The 15,551-nt window shown below is 34.7% G+C and overlaps 1 protein-coding gene across 1 annotated transcript; it reads left to right on the top strand.

The window, feature by feature from the left end:
* The first annotated feature begins 10,665 nt into the window (after positions 1-10,665).
* LOC136799924 (uncharacterized) lies at positions 10,666-12,136 on the top strand. The gene is made up of 5 exons (XM_067056549.1): positions 10,666-10,975; positions 11,217-11,403; positions 11,495-11,641; positions 11,857-11,907; positions 12,078-12,136. Exons 1-5 carry the CDS (start codon positions 10,769-10,771, stop codon positions 12,134-12,136), a joined length of 651 nt encoding a protein of 216 aa, XP_066912650.1. The 5' UTR covers positions 10,666-10,768.
* Positions 12,137-15,551: the final 3,415 nt, after the last annotated feature.

Below are 15,551 nucleotides of genomic sequence, written 5' to 3'. Positions count from 1 at the left end.
CACCATGACGACCATCCAAGATCTTGGATGAGCGTCATAGTCGATATTTTTATTCCCGTCGTTGAAAACACAACTTACAAAAAGTCATCAATGCTTTGTAAAAAGAGTCAGTGATAGAGAATCATAACATAAAGTCTGTCTATTATTTCGATTCAATTAAAGTGACATTTCCATAATTAAAAGTTTAGTAATTACTGTTATACATTTTGTTATACATTTGGGGATCATGTAAAAGATTTCTTTCGAAATAAACTCATTTCAACTACACTTGGAGGTTTCTGGGGAATTCGTAAATAGTAAATAGTCATACTGATACAGTCTGCTAGACATTTATATGGTAATATTTGCTCTTCATCTTTGATTTTTTCTACAGTGATTAGATTGACACATGCGCGATAAAATTTCTATTATTTGTCTTCAGAGGTTACTACTTTCTTTGAAAACTTAACCTCTGATACTCAGGGTAATGAATAGATAGAACTTGTCAGTAGGAAAAAATTGGGAAGGCCAGTTTTAGAGATATGAATCTAATCAATTATTCTATTGTCTTTATGCTATACTCTAGGGGCTGAGTTAGGTCCCGTATGCGCATCGGCGTATAGTCATTTTTTCTTTTGATCATGAAAGTATAGCCCTTGAAGAGTCAGAAAACGTGTGTAGCGTTTTTTGGATCAGGCTCAAATTTCCATAATGGCGGATTTTAGATTTCAACCCTTTTTAGCCCTATTGCTTGAAAAAATTTTTCTTTTGACTTTAAACATAGACATATTATATACCAATCGATCACAAATTTTATGCTGATTAAGAAAAAGGTCAAAATCATGGTCTGAAAATTTCGTTATCTGGAGATATGAAGCACTTTCGATTTCGATTTTTTGAAATGACTACTTTTGGTTCCAGATTTGCGTGGCTGTAACATTTGATTGGCTTACTTAATTTACTTGAAATTTTCGGAGGGTCTTGCCTACCGTTCAAATAATAAAATTTAGGAAAAGTTTTTTTTCTACATGAATTTCGAAATCCACAATGGCGGATTCAAAATTTTCTTTCGTCAATTGGGCTCTTAGGCTCTGCTAGCTTAAGAAAAATATTTTTTGAGCTTAAAACCCTGCATATTATATACCAATCGATCAGAAATTTTATGCTGATTAAGAAAAAGGTCAAAACCTTCAATTTTTCTATTTCGAGCTATGAAGTACTTTCGTTTTCAAAACTTAGAAAACGTAAGTACTTCGTATCTCTTGATAACGAAATTTTCAGACCAAATAACGCCACACACGTTTTCTGACTCTTCAAGGACTATACTTTCATGATCAAAAGAAAAAATGACTATACGCCGATGCGCATACGGGACCTAACTCAGTCCCTAGAGTACTAACAAAATGACTAATTTCGACAGAAATAACAATCTGATGATGAAATGCAAAGCTTCTCAAACCATTTTCAAAAGATTTTGTGCCACTAATTATTGTGATATACTGATAATACAAAAGGATAGAAATTGATACCATAATCAAGCTCCAAGAGCGTCGAAATGGTTGTTTTACGTATCTGGCACGTGGTTTTAATTAGATGAGACAGGGGTGATCTTACTCTTCAATATTAAATATATTCAAATGATTAGGAGAGACACTCTACGTTGGAGAAAGAGAAAAAACTCGATAACCCAAATTTATCTGGTCGCTGGTCGTGGTCGTCATTTCTGGTCGACTTTTAGAAACTCCTGGGAAGATCAGGGAAGATAAAAAAACTGGGATAAAAAGAAGATAAACTCGATAACCCAAATATATCGGTCGCCGGTCGTGGTCGTCATTTCTGGTCGACGTTTAGAAACTCCCCAATATTTTTACTATTTTACCTGATCGTGATTGAAAACAAAAATAAAAAATTGCCTGATACCGTGATCAGAGTTACCGCTGGGGGAGCCTCTTTTATCGTTTAAAGAAAAAAGAATTATAGTATTTGATAGAAAAAAATATTTTTGATGAAGTTCTTATGGTCAAAATTTACGAAAAGATATATCAACCCGATCGAAGCGATGAGTTTTATGCACCAGTACCGGCGAAGATAAGACAATTGTCTTATCGTAGCCTTTCTGGAGTTAAATGAACATTGAATATGCCACTGATAAATTCTAACTTCCAAACTTTCCGCTATGATTTTTGTCAACTCTAACTCTGTAAATATTATGCTGGAGGGGTGCCTTTACCAAACTCTTCTTCGCAGGGAATGAACCACAAAAAAAGGAAAAATGCCACACCGTTCGTGTGGAGTACGAATTTGTTTAGCGAGTACGTCAAGAGATTAGACTAGAATTTGTTAGCCTTATGAAATTTTATTTTTTATATTTCTTATTGAAATATTACTTGTTCAAGCAATGATAACCTCACATATTGTGTTACATCCCTGTGTCACAGACCCGATGAGACCCCAGCCCCACTGAAAAATCTGGCAAAAATTTCGTCCCCGGTGGACAAAATACCCTACAATTTCAGCCCCAGTGAGAAATTGACTTTGATTTCATCCCCATTCGAAATTCAATGCAAAAATTTGCTGTCCAAAACCCCACTGGATATTTTAATCTTAGAAAAAATATAATTTTTATCCCCATTGGGATTTCGATAGACATTTTTATCCCCACTGTGGGAAAAAGCTCCACCGGGGCTGTAAGACAGGAGTGTTGTGTTAAATGAATTTTCGTGAAATTTTTTTTATTTTTAGGTTTTTCATGTCGTAAACTCACATGCTAAGACTTACTATGGTACAAACGTGTTTTTATCCAACCTGAACTTTGTTGCCGCTCCAGTTTTCATCAAAAATGTCAAAGTTACTACTTCATCAAATGGTATGAATTTTCTCTCTCTTTTTAAGAGGCCATGGACGTATAATATGTTCGGGGAGCGTTCTTTGCTTCGTTAGAAAAATTTTTAACCAGTTTTCGCTTGGAATAAGACTCTACTGTAATTAGACTTAGGCACAAAAATCTTTTTAGATTGAAACGATCTTCAAAGCTACTAAAATGAATTCGAGATGTATATTTCAGGAAGGTTCAAGCTTCAAAAGGAAAAACTGATTGGCATTATTCCACGAATTAATTCTGAGTACTATCTCTCATTTGATATTAAGTTTATTCCCTTTGTATAGATTACTTTGTCACCACAAATTTTTACTAATTTGTTGAATTCCTAAATTTTAAAAGATATTAATCTAATTTAACTTTTTGGAGGATTTTTTTCCCTTTCGACTCTGCCCAGGCTCCTAATTTGGTCAAAAATGAATTCTAACAGAGTCCGCAATCCTTACTTAAACAAAAAGAATCGAAGAATTGCAAAGGGAGCTCTGCGATTGATCGTCAAAGGACAAATATGATGTTATTTAGTTCGTTAGAACATAAATCAAGATTTAGCTGTGTTGTTTCTTCCATCATTTCTTTTCTTTCTGTTCACATTTCTTTAAAATGACTGAAAATTAAATTGCTTAAAACTTGGGGCGCATATTCCAGCGCCGTCGCAACTTAGTCATCACCTCGTCACAAACTGGCTCACACTGATAGCGATTCACATTTGAAAATGCCAATTTCACCTGCGGTAGACCTTTATGTTGACTGTTTGAATTACGAAGATCAGGTGTAATAACTTGGCGACGTCGGTGTTGCGAAATCTCACCGAAGGCAATTGTTTTAGGGCGCTTGAGACGGGGTGGAGGTTTTGGTGGTTCACGATTCCCTTGTCTCTGGGGTGGGAAATTTGGATTAATCCTAGGGCGACCGAGTAGTATCTTTGAAGCTGATAGCGGGCGTTTGAAATCCAGTGCTATACTATGTCGCCATACTCTTGGCTTCTTTTGTTGGTTGTAGTCTACTTGTGGGACTTCAGTGTTCATGCGGATAGATTGCTTCATGCGTCGTGCCGTCAAGGGTGTAGTTGCTGTTGTCAACCGTCGCTGGTTGGAAATTGGAGTAGTCACGGACAGTTCTGGTATGGATGCTTTGGTATATTTTCTCATTGCAAACGACATGATTTACAAATGTAAATCACCTATGACTTTATACTACATTCCCTCCACCAATCCAAATATATTTCCCACAAGAGAGGTCTGTTTTTTTATCCGTTAATGATATTTATTAAGAAGAGAAAAATCGAGAGAAAAAGTATTTGACGTCAATTTAATTTGTCATTTTATTATTATTCATATAGCGGTCATTAAGTAAGCCATTAAAGGTTCAATCGGCGGGCGGTATTGAAAGGTTTTGTGATTCAAATTGTCATACCCGTGCGGAGGAAACGAAAGCGCCAGGCTTCAGAGGGCTGAAATATCATTAACGGCCCGGGTATAGGGCAATAACGTCATTTGCGGCCCGCTCACAAAGTGCTAAAAATTAGTTGAAGAGATTGCATTGAAGCGAAAAGACTTGGTTGACGCTAGAAAAAAAACGTTGTTTGAATGTCTGATATGAATAATAATAGTAATAGCGTTAAGTTTTCGTTCGTTGCTGTCATTAATTCAACAACGACCTCAAACTGAACGCTATTGTTATATTAACGTCATTCTCAAGCCACTTGCTTCATGCTAAGCATTCTAAAAACGAAATTCAACGCGACCGGACCTTCAGTTCACGCAATCACTCCAATTTTTTTCTCCAAATTCACGCATTCACACAATGTTTTTTTATCATTCACACAATTTTAGTTCACGCAAAGCTTTCCAATTCATGCATTTACGCAATATTTTTTAATTTTCACGCATTCACGCAAGTGAAAAAGCCCATTCACGCGTTCACGCAAACCGCTGCCCCCCCCCCCCTTTTACTTCTTAAAACTTTCCTTTCGTGATTTTGTAATTTCTTAAAGTTATTGGGAGTTGATGATACTTTAGTAGGGTGAATTACGGGGGAAAGGAAATAGAGTCCTGTTTCATACATATTCGCTTGAATTATGTCTTTATCAAAGTTTTCAAAAAAAATCAAATGATAACAAAAAAAAATCAAATGTTACAAACAAAAAGCTAACCCCGAAAATATGGTTAATTTGTACTAGTAATCTCATGGTTATGAGGGAAATTCGGAATAAGTTTCCCAAGGCCAATTTTGAAATTTTAAAACATTTCGAAATTTGACCGAGGGTAATTGGTCGAAAAAAGCAACCATGAGATTAAAAATAAAAATAAAACTCCTGAAACCTTTTTCATATTTTTCAGCCTCTGGCAATTGCAGGGTGAGTGTTACGGAAGACGATATTTCTGATTTGAGCAAGTGCAGCATGATACCATGGGTCGGCCACGTACATTTTGACATTTTGGAAAGATTGCGGGTGATGATTAATAATGGTAGCGATTTTATGATTATTTACTAAAACCACATATTTGAATTTATTAAGATGACGATCAAACACTTGAAGAACTTGGATGTTGGCCCATTTGTTTGGGTGTAAGGCGTGCTTTGGGTTAACACAGCGGTTGTGGTAACGGTTGATAGCGTAACAAATATGAAGACGTCGGGAGTTCGGGTGAAACCAGATTCCAGGAATACGGTAACCGACTCTTCCGGCGTTTCCTCCGGTCGTCAAATGGATGATACTTCCCCAACCATAGATAAGTTTGTTTTCAGGTTTGATGTCAAATGAAAGAAACCATTGTGGTTGAATTCTTGGAACGACACGGATAAGCTTGTTCTTCAAAAGCTTAAAACCACCTGAAATAAAATGGAGACAGTCATGCAAATGTAAACTATGCAATTTTTGATTTCACGGAGATTAATAAAATCAATAAATTAATGCTGACGTCAGTAAAATGTAATTTTGAAATTTTCTTTCCTTCCATCTGATAGATTGTTTACTTAGCTTTCCGAAAATATATAGTTTTAGAGCATTTTTGTAGGCTTTCAAGAGATAGAGGTTTCCTAAATCTTGAACTCATTAATATCGCCAACGAGTTAAATAACAGATAGTTTTTTCTATTCTATTTAAATCAAACAAGTTAAATACCTCCTGAAGTTGTTGTCACTCGGACACGTTTGACAAAGGCTTGCGCGGCAGCGTACCAAGGACTTGAGAGGAAAACTTTAGCACGATACAATGTGATTGGTCGAGTATTGACAATCTCGAAAACTTTGTTTCCGTTAAGATAGATGACATAAACGTATTGTTCCTTCACAAGTTTTTGTTTGATGATAACATGAGAGAATTTGCCGGCCGGTAGATCATTTTTGTCGTTCCAGCAGTAATTTTTGTTACCATTGATAGCTGAGCAGATTGTTAATTTATTTGATTCAGGTTGGAAAAAGACAGCAGGGATTCGGTTACCGTAAGCTGAGTTATCATCCCATTCGGTCACGTGAAGAATGCTTGTCCAACTGTGTAATTTGCCGAATGGTTTAATGTCAAAGGAAACTTCGTATTCGGTAAAATAGGCACGGTATGCTTTGATGATGGTGTTACCAACCCGTTATCACCGTTAAATCAACGATAATCATTAATTTCGCAAGAGTCTTAAATCAATGATTATCCGTGATTTTTGAGTGCCGTGTCCGCCGCCTTGCGCTCACTCCTCCTCATTTAGTTTGCGCTTTAATAATGGTATCCTAGTTGCGTAAGATTCCCTGTATTCTGCTCATACTTCATTCAGTGCCAATCGACTGTGCTCTTATATCCAAATTGACAAACACACATTGCTAGTTATCTCGTTATGGATTCTAATAAGCAAGAAAAAGGTTTGTTTGTTTTATTTTTTTCAAATTTCATCACAGAAGGATCATCAATCAGTGGGTATATAATCATCTGGACGACATCTGATATCATCCACCAATCGATATAATAATATGGATCAGCTTTAGCTAGTGCTAGTGCGCTAGTTAGCAGGATGATATGGATTGGTCATTATGATATGGAGATCATTGTTGTAGGTCGATTGATCATCGTTAGGTTGATGGATCAATAGGTCGACAAATTGGTTGGTTGACGTATTGGTTAGTTCAGGCGATCTCAATCAAACGGGATCGACGGTCGAACCAGTCAAACCAAATCAAACGCAATCAACAGATTGAAATTCGATTGTCGAACGCAATTGAATCTCAATCGAACGTCAAAATTCTGGGTAATATTCGATTGGTTCGATTGTTGTTTGACTGGTTCGATCGTCGATTCCGTTCGATTGAGATTGTCTGGCTTTATTCTTGCAGCTTCCCAACATCCAAGCTCTCAAACATCCACAAGCCCAATGAAATTACTTTCGATTTCCCGTAGAAATTATGCGATGAACTATCCGGGGGTCAATGAATCGACGATCGAACGCAATCGAACATCAATTGAACGCAATCGAATATATATCAATCAAATCTGAAAATTGCAGTAATATTCGATTGAGATTCGATTGCGTTCGACAATCGAATTTCAATCGGTCGATTGCATTCGATTTGGTTCGACTGGTTCGAACGTCAATTCTGTTCGATTGAGATCGTCTGTTTAGTTGGCTGGCAGGCCAATGGATTGGTTGGTTAAGGGATTGGTAGTCAATGGATTGGGTATAGGTCAGCGGATTGGTTGGTTAAGGGATTGGTAGTCAATGGATTGGGTATAGGTCAGCGGATTGGTTGGTTGATGAATTTAGTAGGTCAACGAAGAAGGTAGGTCAACTAATTGTTTTTGGTTGACGAATTCTCAATGGATTGCAGGATTGGTAGGTATATGGGTTTGTTAGTTGATGGATAGGCCAATGGATCGTTTGGATTGATAGGTCGGCGGGGGAATGATGGTTGCTCAATGAATTGGTGGGTGGGATAGATGAATGGATCGGTCAACGAGTTGGTAGATTGATGTATTGGTAGGTCAACAGATTGGCTAGTGGATAGATCACTAGGTGGATAAATCGTGAGGTTGTTTGATCGTTTAGTAGTGCGATAATCAAAGCGCTAGATAAATGCCCACTGAAAATTGAAACTAGGAATTTATTGAAATATTTCACTGAAGCATCAAACTTTTTTATTTTTTTATATAATTATGAATTAAAAGTTTTAATTTTTTGGAAATCATAGGATAATTAAAGTAAATTTAAAATGATTGAGTGAATTGGGTGGACGGGCATTTTGGAATTATGCTTTGTCATACTTCTAAACAACTGAAACCATCCGGGGATAAGTACCGTGAAGTCAAAATACAGGCTAACATGCATAGTCCTCAAATAAATGACCTGGCTGCTCATTAAAAAACAAAGTTAAATCAAAACAAAAATGGTAGAGTAAAGCTGCGAGCGGAGCTGCATAGTTGTATTTTAATGACCAGCCAGGTTTTTATTCGAGGGCTATGCATGTTAGCCTCCACTGATGCAAGTTACCCGATCTCTTGGTATAGAAGCAACAAAGCCAATTTTGTATTCGTAAGAATTGAAGATAAATAAATTATGAATTAATATTACATACATTATTAACGCCCCTGTTTTTTAGTTTTGTCTAGTTTCCAATCTCGGAATATGATGAACCCTCGACTGACCGAAATTACAATTATAAATTATTGTGGAATTGAACATGTAAGGCGAATGTTGCACTTTGTTATGCACTGGTTAGGTTTATGGGTTGGTAGGTTGATGGGTCGGTAGGTTGATGGGTCGGTAGGTTGATTGGTTGGTAGGTTGATGGGTCGGTAGGTTGATTGATTGGTAGGTCAGCAAATTAGATGGTTGATGGATTGGTAGATTGATGGGTTTGTAGGTTGACAGATTGGTTTGCGATGAATTGGTAGGTTGATGAATTGGTGGTTGGTGGATAGGTTGGTTGATAGATTGGTTGATGGATTGTTGGGTCGATGGATCGTTAGGTTGATTGATCATTAGGTTGAATGACCGCTAGGTTTATGGAGTTTCTGTATTTGCTTGGACGAGTAAAGCCTACAAACTGTGACTTTCAACCAATCAAAAACTGCAGTTTGATTCTGCAAACACACCTAAACCATGCTCTGTAACCAGAAAATAAGATGAAAATAGCCTTATTTTGTTGTTTATTTTTCTGAGGCCATAAAAATGTGCCTTTAAAATTCCTTGTTTTTTCTTCCTGATCTCTCACTTACAACCTAGAAATTCTCCAAATAAAAAGGAGTAAAAGAAAGATATATTTCTTTCAATAATTTTTTTTTGAAGTTTCTTTTTGATTAAGTATTTCAAGTAAAGTAAAGACTTGTTTTAAATATAAAAATCAAACGATGTGTGAAAGAAACTGGTTTTAAACTTTGAGTACAAATGTAGATGATTCAATTAAATTGAGGAGTAACTTATACAAATTTGAAATTCTTTTTTAGGTTATTTATGATGTATTTTATATTTGTCAGGAACAACTAACAAGAGAACCTTGAAAGAAAACCAACCATCATCAGTTAAAGGTATACATCATTGTTTTTAATGTGATGTTCTTCTTCTTAAAATCTAACCATAAGCCGATATCGGAGAAATACAAGAATGTCTTGCTTTCCAATTCTTTCCCCTAAACTCCTTTAAGAATCTACATGTTACTTTTTGTACATTAAAGAAGGGTATAATTAGTTATAATAATCATTTTTAAAACATTATTGAGAGACCTTAATAAAAATGAATCAGGCCCTTTTTTGAAGAGAAGGACGAAAGGGTGAGTTTTTTACATAATATTGAGAAGGGAGGTTTTAAGATGGGCTTTGAAGGGTCCAATGACACCCATTATGTTTCAGTAAAATATTTTTCAACCTTTTTTCAGCTACAAGTAAATACAGTAATTCAATAATTTACTTGTACAAATTACTGACCGATTAACAATCTAACTAACTAACTAACTGACATGACATGACATGACATGACATGACATGACATGACATCAATTACTAAAATCACGATGACTTTAACATTGGACAATTCGACGTTGGACAATTGACTGGGAGACTTTACAAAACATTTTGACTTGGAATGTAAGTTTTGAATTTCAAAGTAAGGAAAATTTAAAACGGTCGAAAGTTAATCGAGTACCCTTAATAAAAGATGAAGCTTTGAATGAAGCTCAAATTGTTCACAATTTGTTTGTAAAACTTTTGATAAAAAATAACCCTTGTGTAGAGTGGTTGGCAAACGACTTCTCCAACTCCAACCCTGACCCTGACCCTAACTGATAATAATGAAACTCCTGTCTACAGATCCACAGATTGCAAAATAGGCTTGCATCCTGAGGTATGACATCGTTTGCTGACCGTGTATATCATGTGGCTAGTTGATTCATATAGAAATAATGTTTACAGAAGGTTATTAATTTTACTTTTTAGATAGTTGTACAGTAAATTTGGAAGGTGTTGATCAAGGTGATCGTCTTTAAAAAAGCAGAAATTAAACAAGGTAAAATGATACGGCTTGATCTTAGAATGCTAGCCATTTCTATATAGGAAAATAATTTTGAACCTCTTTTATTAATGTGAACATTCTTTTAAGATTTGAAGTTAAAATTTTTCTCAATTCACGATTTCCTGTAATATAAAGATATAAATACTTTATATTATTTTAGTTCTAACTGTCACCTCTTTTCCTTTCATCTAGTCTTGTCAACACTGTAAAGAACCGCTGAACATTAATGCCTGCCAGAAATGTGGTTCTTGTGGCAAAAAGCAAAACAAGATGAGAAAGATTCTTTTGTGAATGTATTCTCTTAAGTTAGGATATATAGCAAGATTTTCAGTTCTCTAATTTGATCTAAGGCTGTCTTACAGCAAAATGTGTGTATCCATAATTCAATAAATTCCAAAGGGGTAAAAGGAGTCGAACCCTCGATATCATGGTAGTAATTTCAAAACTTGTTAAATATTTTTATGGCATTCTTTTCCAGTGTTGTCAACATTGCAGAGAGCCCATGCCCAGTAACGCATGTAAGAAGTGCAGTCTCTGTGGAATGCAGCAATCAAAATTGACAACCACAACAATGGATGACATCCCAAAAGGAAAAGTTGACCTGTGCCAACAAAAAAATATTATCAGAAAAAGAGTAAGTTAAAATATTTTTTGTTGAACCTTTTGCTGTTTAGAAAAAATAGCCTAGAAACTTTGCAAATGAATGGGTCCTTTTTTGTTCTTTTTCATTATTTACCTCCTTAGTATAGCCAATAATACAGTAAACTTTTAAAGGTTTTATAGATAGATAGTAAATGAGTTTGATTCTTTGAAATTTTTAAATAATTTCATAACTAAAAATGTTATTCTCAGCGTGTTTCTCTTCTTATCTCTAGTTAAATACCCTAAACAAGAGGTGTAACAGCCATTGCGTTGTGCTTTATTTGAGTGGCGAGCAAAGGGTCCATGTCGATGGATATGCGACTCCTGGCTTTGCCACTCATTTTATGGAAAGCCTGGTGGTGGAGAATAATGTTGTTTTTGGTGATGTTATCAAGGAGACATTAAAGATGGCATATAAAGGTATACTTTTCACTATCTAACAGCATCTGTTTTCCCTTAAAAGATTTTGTTTGTTTCAGCCTTAAACTTATTTTCACCGATGTTTTTTCAGATTATCGTAAATCTCAATCTGTGGTTACAACACCTTCTGATGAGGCTGAAACATTATCGGACAATGTTGAAACACCTTCTAGTGAGGTTGAAGCACCATCTGACGTGGTTGAAACACCCTCCAAAACTGTTGGTCCTGGTACTGAAAGTAAGTTCTTCCCTTTTTGTTGGAAAAAAATTCGACATAAGTGTGTTGCTTTTTCAACCGAGCTTAGTTATTTCTCGCATTTTTTCGATCCTTTTGCTAATAGGACAAACGTAATCGTGAACCGTGATGCTTTGGGTATTAAGTAATAATCATTGTTAGATTTGCCTTTGGAGAACTGTTTTTTTTTTGTAAACTTGCTTTTATTTATTAATCAGGAATGTCCGACGAAAATAACGCGATGACAACGGTGACTCTTTTGTTCGAAGGTACGAAATGAAATCCTGCACTGTTCAGATTCGTCGTTTTACCATTACTTTTAGTTTTAAAATAAAGTTATCTTTTTTAAGAGCCTTCTGATGCGTTAAAAATGATACCGTTACAAACTATTTGCTTAGCTTATGAAAATTTAAAGGCTATAAATCTGCTTGTTTATCAGACTCTGATGTACCCCAACGTTGTGTGCCAAATGAAACCGGCGAAACCACGCAAATGTGATTGGTAAGTTAAATGTGTTCTCTGGTTTTTGATAGCCGAAAAAATCTTCACCTCTATGTGTCAAGTCAATAAATTTTCTATAAAAAATACAAAATTTTAGCAAATTCAAATACTGCTCGTTTTTTTATAATGCTAATTAATTTCTACTAACCCGTCTTTCATTATGACGTTAAGCGTTTATTAAAATTTAGAGCAACCCATTTTCTTGCTCAATTTTTCATCTACAATGTATTGATTTGATTTTATTTCAGTGTCAGCAGAAAGTACTATTGAAGAAGTGCAGTGCCCCACTCAAACCGAATTAAGTACCCAAGGTAAGGAATGTTAGAACGAATTGGTTGGAATTGGATAAACTTATCTATATTGTTCTGTTACGAAATTTGTTGTTGTATTCGTTCATCCAAAATATCTTAAAGCTTGATCTTGACGCCACACCATTTCTATCTTTCTCGTCTATAAAACTCCCAAAGGATTTGTTCGCAACAGCCCTTTTTTAATTTAAACTTAAATTGACGTCCGTCTTGATCGAACTTAAAATAATATTACTCTGACAATTGTAACAAATTTATGTTTGAATTTACTACAGATTCTAGCCTAATTAGGAGGGAATACCAATTATTAAGCGAGTATCTAATTTGCAATATTACAACTTGCAACTGCTAGACGGATTGATGTGTTTTTACCTGTTTTAACAAAGAAACTTTCTTTTTAGGTTCAAGCCGTGTCGAAGCTTCAAATATTGTTGAAGGTGTCATAGGTGAGAACATTCTTCTTGTCGTATTATATCAGGGAACGAAAAAAACAGTACAATAAATAGATGATTTCGGCTATGATGCGTTTTGTTTTGAAAAACTCATATAGTTCCATGATTTATGGCACCAGGTAGAAATTTAGGGTGTTTAGCAGTAACTATGAAATAATTTTTTTTCAAAAGAGTTTTGTAGTTGAAACTTCGTTATGTTTTTTTTTTAATTATCAGATTACATAAAATACCGGGTAGCCCACAAAAAAGTGTTTGATGGCCTCTTGGAGCTAAAAATGGTCTTTCATATTTTTAATCTATTGATAGAGGAAAGTCTAAGTTAAAATTTGAGGTATAAATTTTTGAAATTGGTTCAGTATTTCATGAAGTTAAAAGCTTTACTTTTCAAAAAAAACTTCTCTGAAAGCATTAAAGTATGCCTAATTTGATAACCCTTTTTAAAGTATTTTTTACCCGGTACACAAAAATGAAAAATTGTGTTGAAACTTTTTGATTCACTGAGAAAGTTTCACATTGTAAAAGCTTTTACCCTATGTGTTATGTTCCTAAAGTGAATAAAAAGGAAACAAACGAAATCATCTATACAAATTGAACGTTATCGATTTCAGGAAATGGCTTTTATCTAATTTACTTTTGCAATTTCGATTTTAGAACTCTCCAAAGGTGCTATTAAAAAGGGGATGATCGTCCCAGTATACGCGGACCCCTCTCACCAAGACTCGTTTTGGTTATTCTTGTTAACTGACGTATACCCTCGGAAAATTGAAGGTATTTTCTTGGAGAAGATTAAAAACCGTGAATATAAACTTGGCAGGAAACAATCGTTGACGTGGAACTGCATAATTCGGAAAAAACGAAGTAAGGCAGAATTTTACGTGGTTAAATTATTATACGACAATGACCTCTATCACCTACCCTCAGCTGCAGTACAATTTTTAACGGCATTTACAGAATAGGAAGTTTTGTAAATAGATTTAATCCTGCAAAAGTACTAAAAATTTATAAAATGAGGGTCTCTATAGACTGGCTTCCTTTGTATCGTCTCTTTATATTATGGGCCTATACTAAGTGTTTTTGAGGGCAATAACGTAAAATATTGAGCGACGTCAAATCGTATCATCCTGAGCTTACGAGGACAATAGGTTTTAACATCGCTCAATATTTCACATTATTTAGGTAGGTGATTCATTAATTAAGCTATGATAGTTTCACTAAAGTCAAGAAAAATTCTTTTTTTCGTGCTTTTGTTGTACTCGTTAAATTAGTCTATATTTCTTTTTTCAAATTATACTATTATTTCATGTTAAGCGATTGTTTTTTGCCAAGTTTGTATTTACAGTTTATACACGCTTCTATCAAGGTCATAAATAGGAATATTATATTGTATTCTTTGCATTGCATATATGCTGACGCAAGCAGAATTTAAATCAGAATAATCTATTCAAATTTCGAAAAGGTGATTTTGATCCTGACAGCGATAGTAAATGAGTTTGATTCTGATTCCATTAGATTAGTTATACTGCTATTTTTCATATTAATTTTATATACTATTTTTAAATAATGAAGAGAATCTTCTTTCTTGGTAGTGCTCGATATTTTAAATAGAGCTGTATACTTTTTTCGTATTTAAATATATATATTTTTCTAAAAAAAGGTATATTGCTCGTTCGCGCACCTAGAAGGAAAGCTGAGCAAACTAGTTTCTTTTGTTTCAATAATTTAAATTTGGCGCGAATATAGTTTGGCGGATGCTAAAAATTTAAACCTCTAGGTGGCGTAGAAATGGCAAATCAAAAAACAATTAAACTTTGGCAGACGAGGGAAAATTTTGGTGGGAACTTGATTTAGAGGATTATGGACAAAACCCTAAGGTATACGATGATAATATTTAAATTAGTAGTTTTGATTAAACCTGACATTTGTAAAACATTATATTTTATAACATAGGACATTTCAATTGTTCTTCATGATATGACATAAACATAAACATAGCATTAAAAGTAATATTTCGTTCTATTCTTGACCTCAAATTATATTCATTACACACTTTATTCTGTATCGGATAATGGTGTCATAGGGTATTCGTTATGTCACTTAGGGTAGGAATTCTAGACATTTACCGTGTCATTCGATTATGATTTGAAATATTTTCTTTGGGACACACATCTATCTATTTATAAAGTAAAGATAAGGCAAATAGTTCCCCCATCCCCCCCCCCCCTACAAAGACTACAATATACAAAAATCTAAAATAATGAAGAAAAAAATAGTATTTTTAGGAAAAAAGTATTACAGCAATTGGTAAATAGAGGTCTAGAGGTGTGGACTGGAAAAAATCTTAAATTGAGCCCTTCTAATATTACACTTTTTTTTTGTAAGAACAACGAGGCTCAAAGTGGACAAAATAAGAACTGGCTTGAGACTGAGATGACTAAATTTTTGTTGGACAATAGGGTAGATGAAAAAGATGACACAACAGGACTAGAAACCAGAAAAAGTTTTATTAAATTAATATTTGTGGGAAATTTCCTAGTGTATCAATTAAATCTTTTTTATGTTATAGTTTAAGATTTGTGGAGACAATTTTAACACATCGACATGCCAAACAACATAAATATACTCTCTGAGAATGCAATTTATTTCTAACATCCA

This window comes from Clytia hemisphaerica, unplaced genomic scaffold, assembly GCF_902728285.1.
Source record: "Clytia hemisphaerica strain Z4C2 unplaced genomic scaffold, Clytia hemisphaerica genome assembly, whole genome shotgun sequence".
NCBI lineage: Eukaryota > Metazoa > Cnidaria > Hydrozoa > Leptothecata > Clytiidae > Clytia > Clytia hemisphaerica.
Note: the sequence above shows the minus strand (reverse complement) of the source record. Positions and strands in the feature narration are given on the sequence as shown.

Bases quoted from the DNA above. Each gene is read 5' to 3' on its own strand.
- LOC136799924 (XM_067056549.1), top strand. From the start codon at position 10,769: ATGGTAGTAATTTCAAAACTTGTTAAATATTTTTATGGCATTCTTTTC. The intron at 11,404-11,494 runs GTATACTTTTCA...ATGTTTTTTCAG, and splicing joins ATTAAAGATGGCATATAAAG to ATTATCGTAAATCTCAATCT. The intron at 11,908-12,077 runs GTACGAAATGAA...CTTGTTTATCAG, and splicing joins GGTGACTCTTTTGTTCGAAG to ACTCTGATGTACCCCAACGT.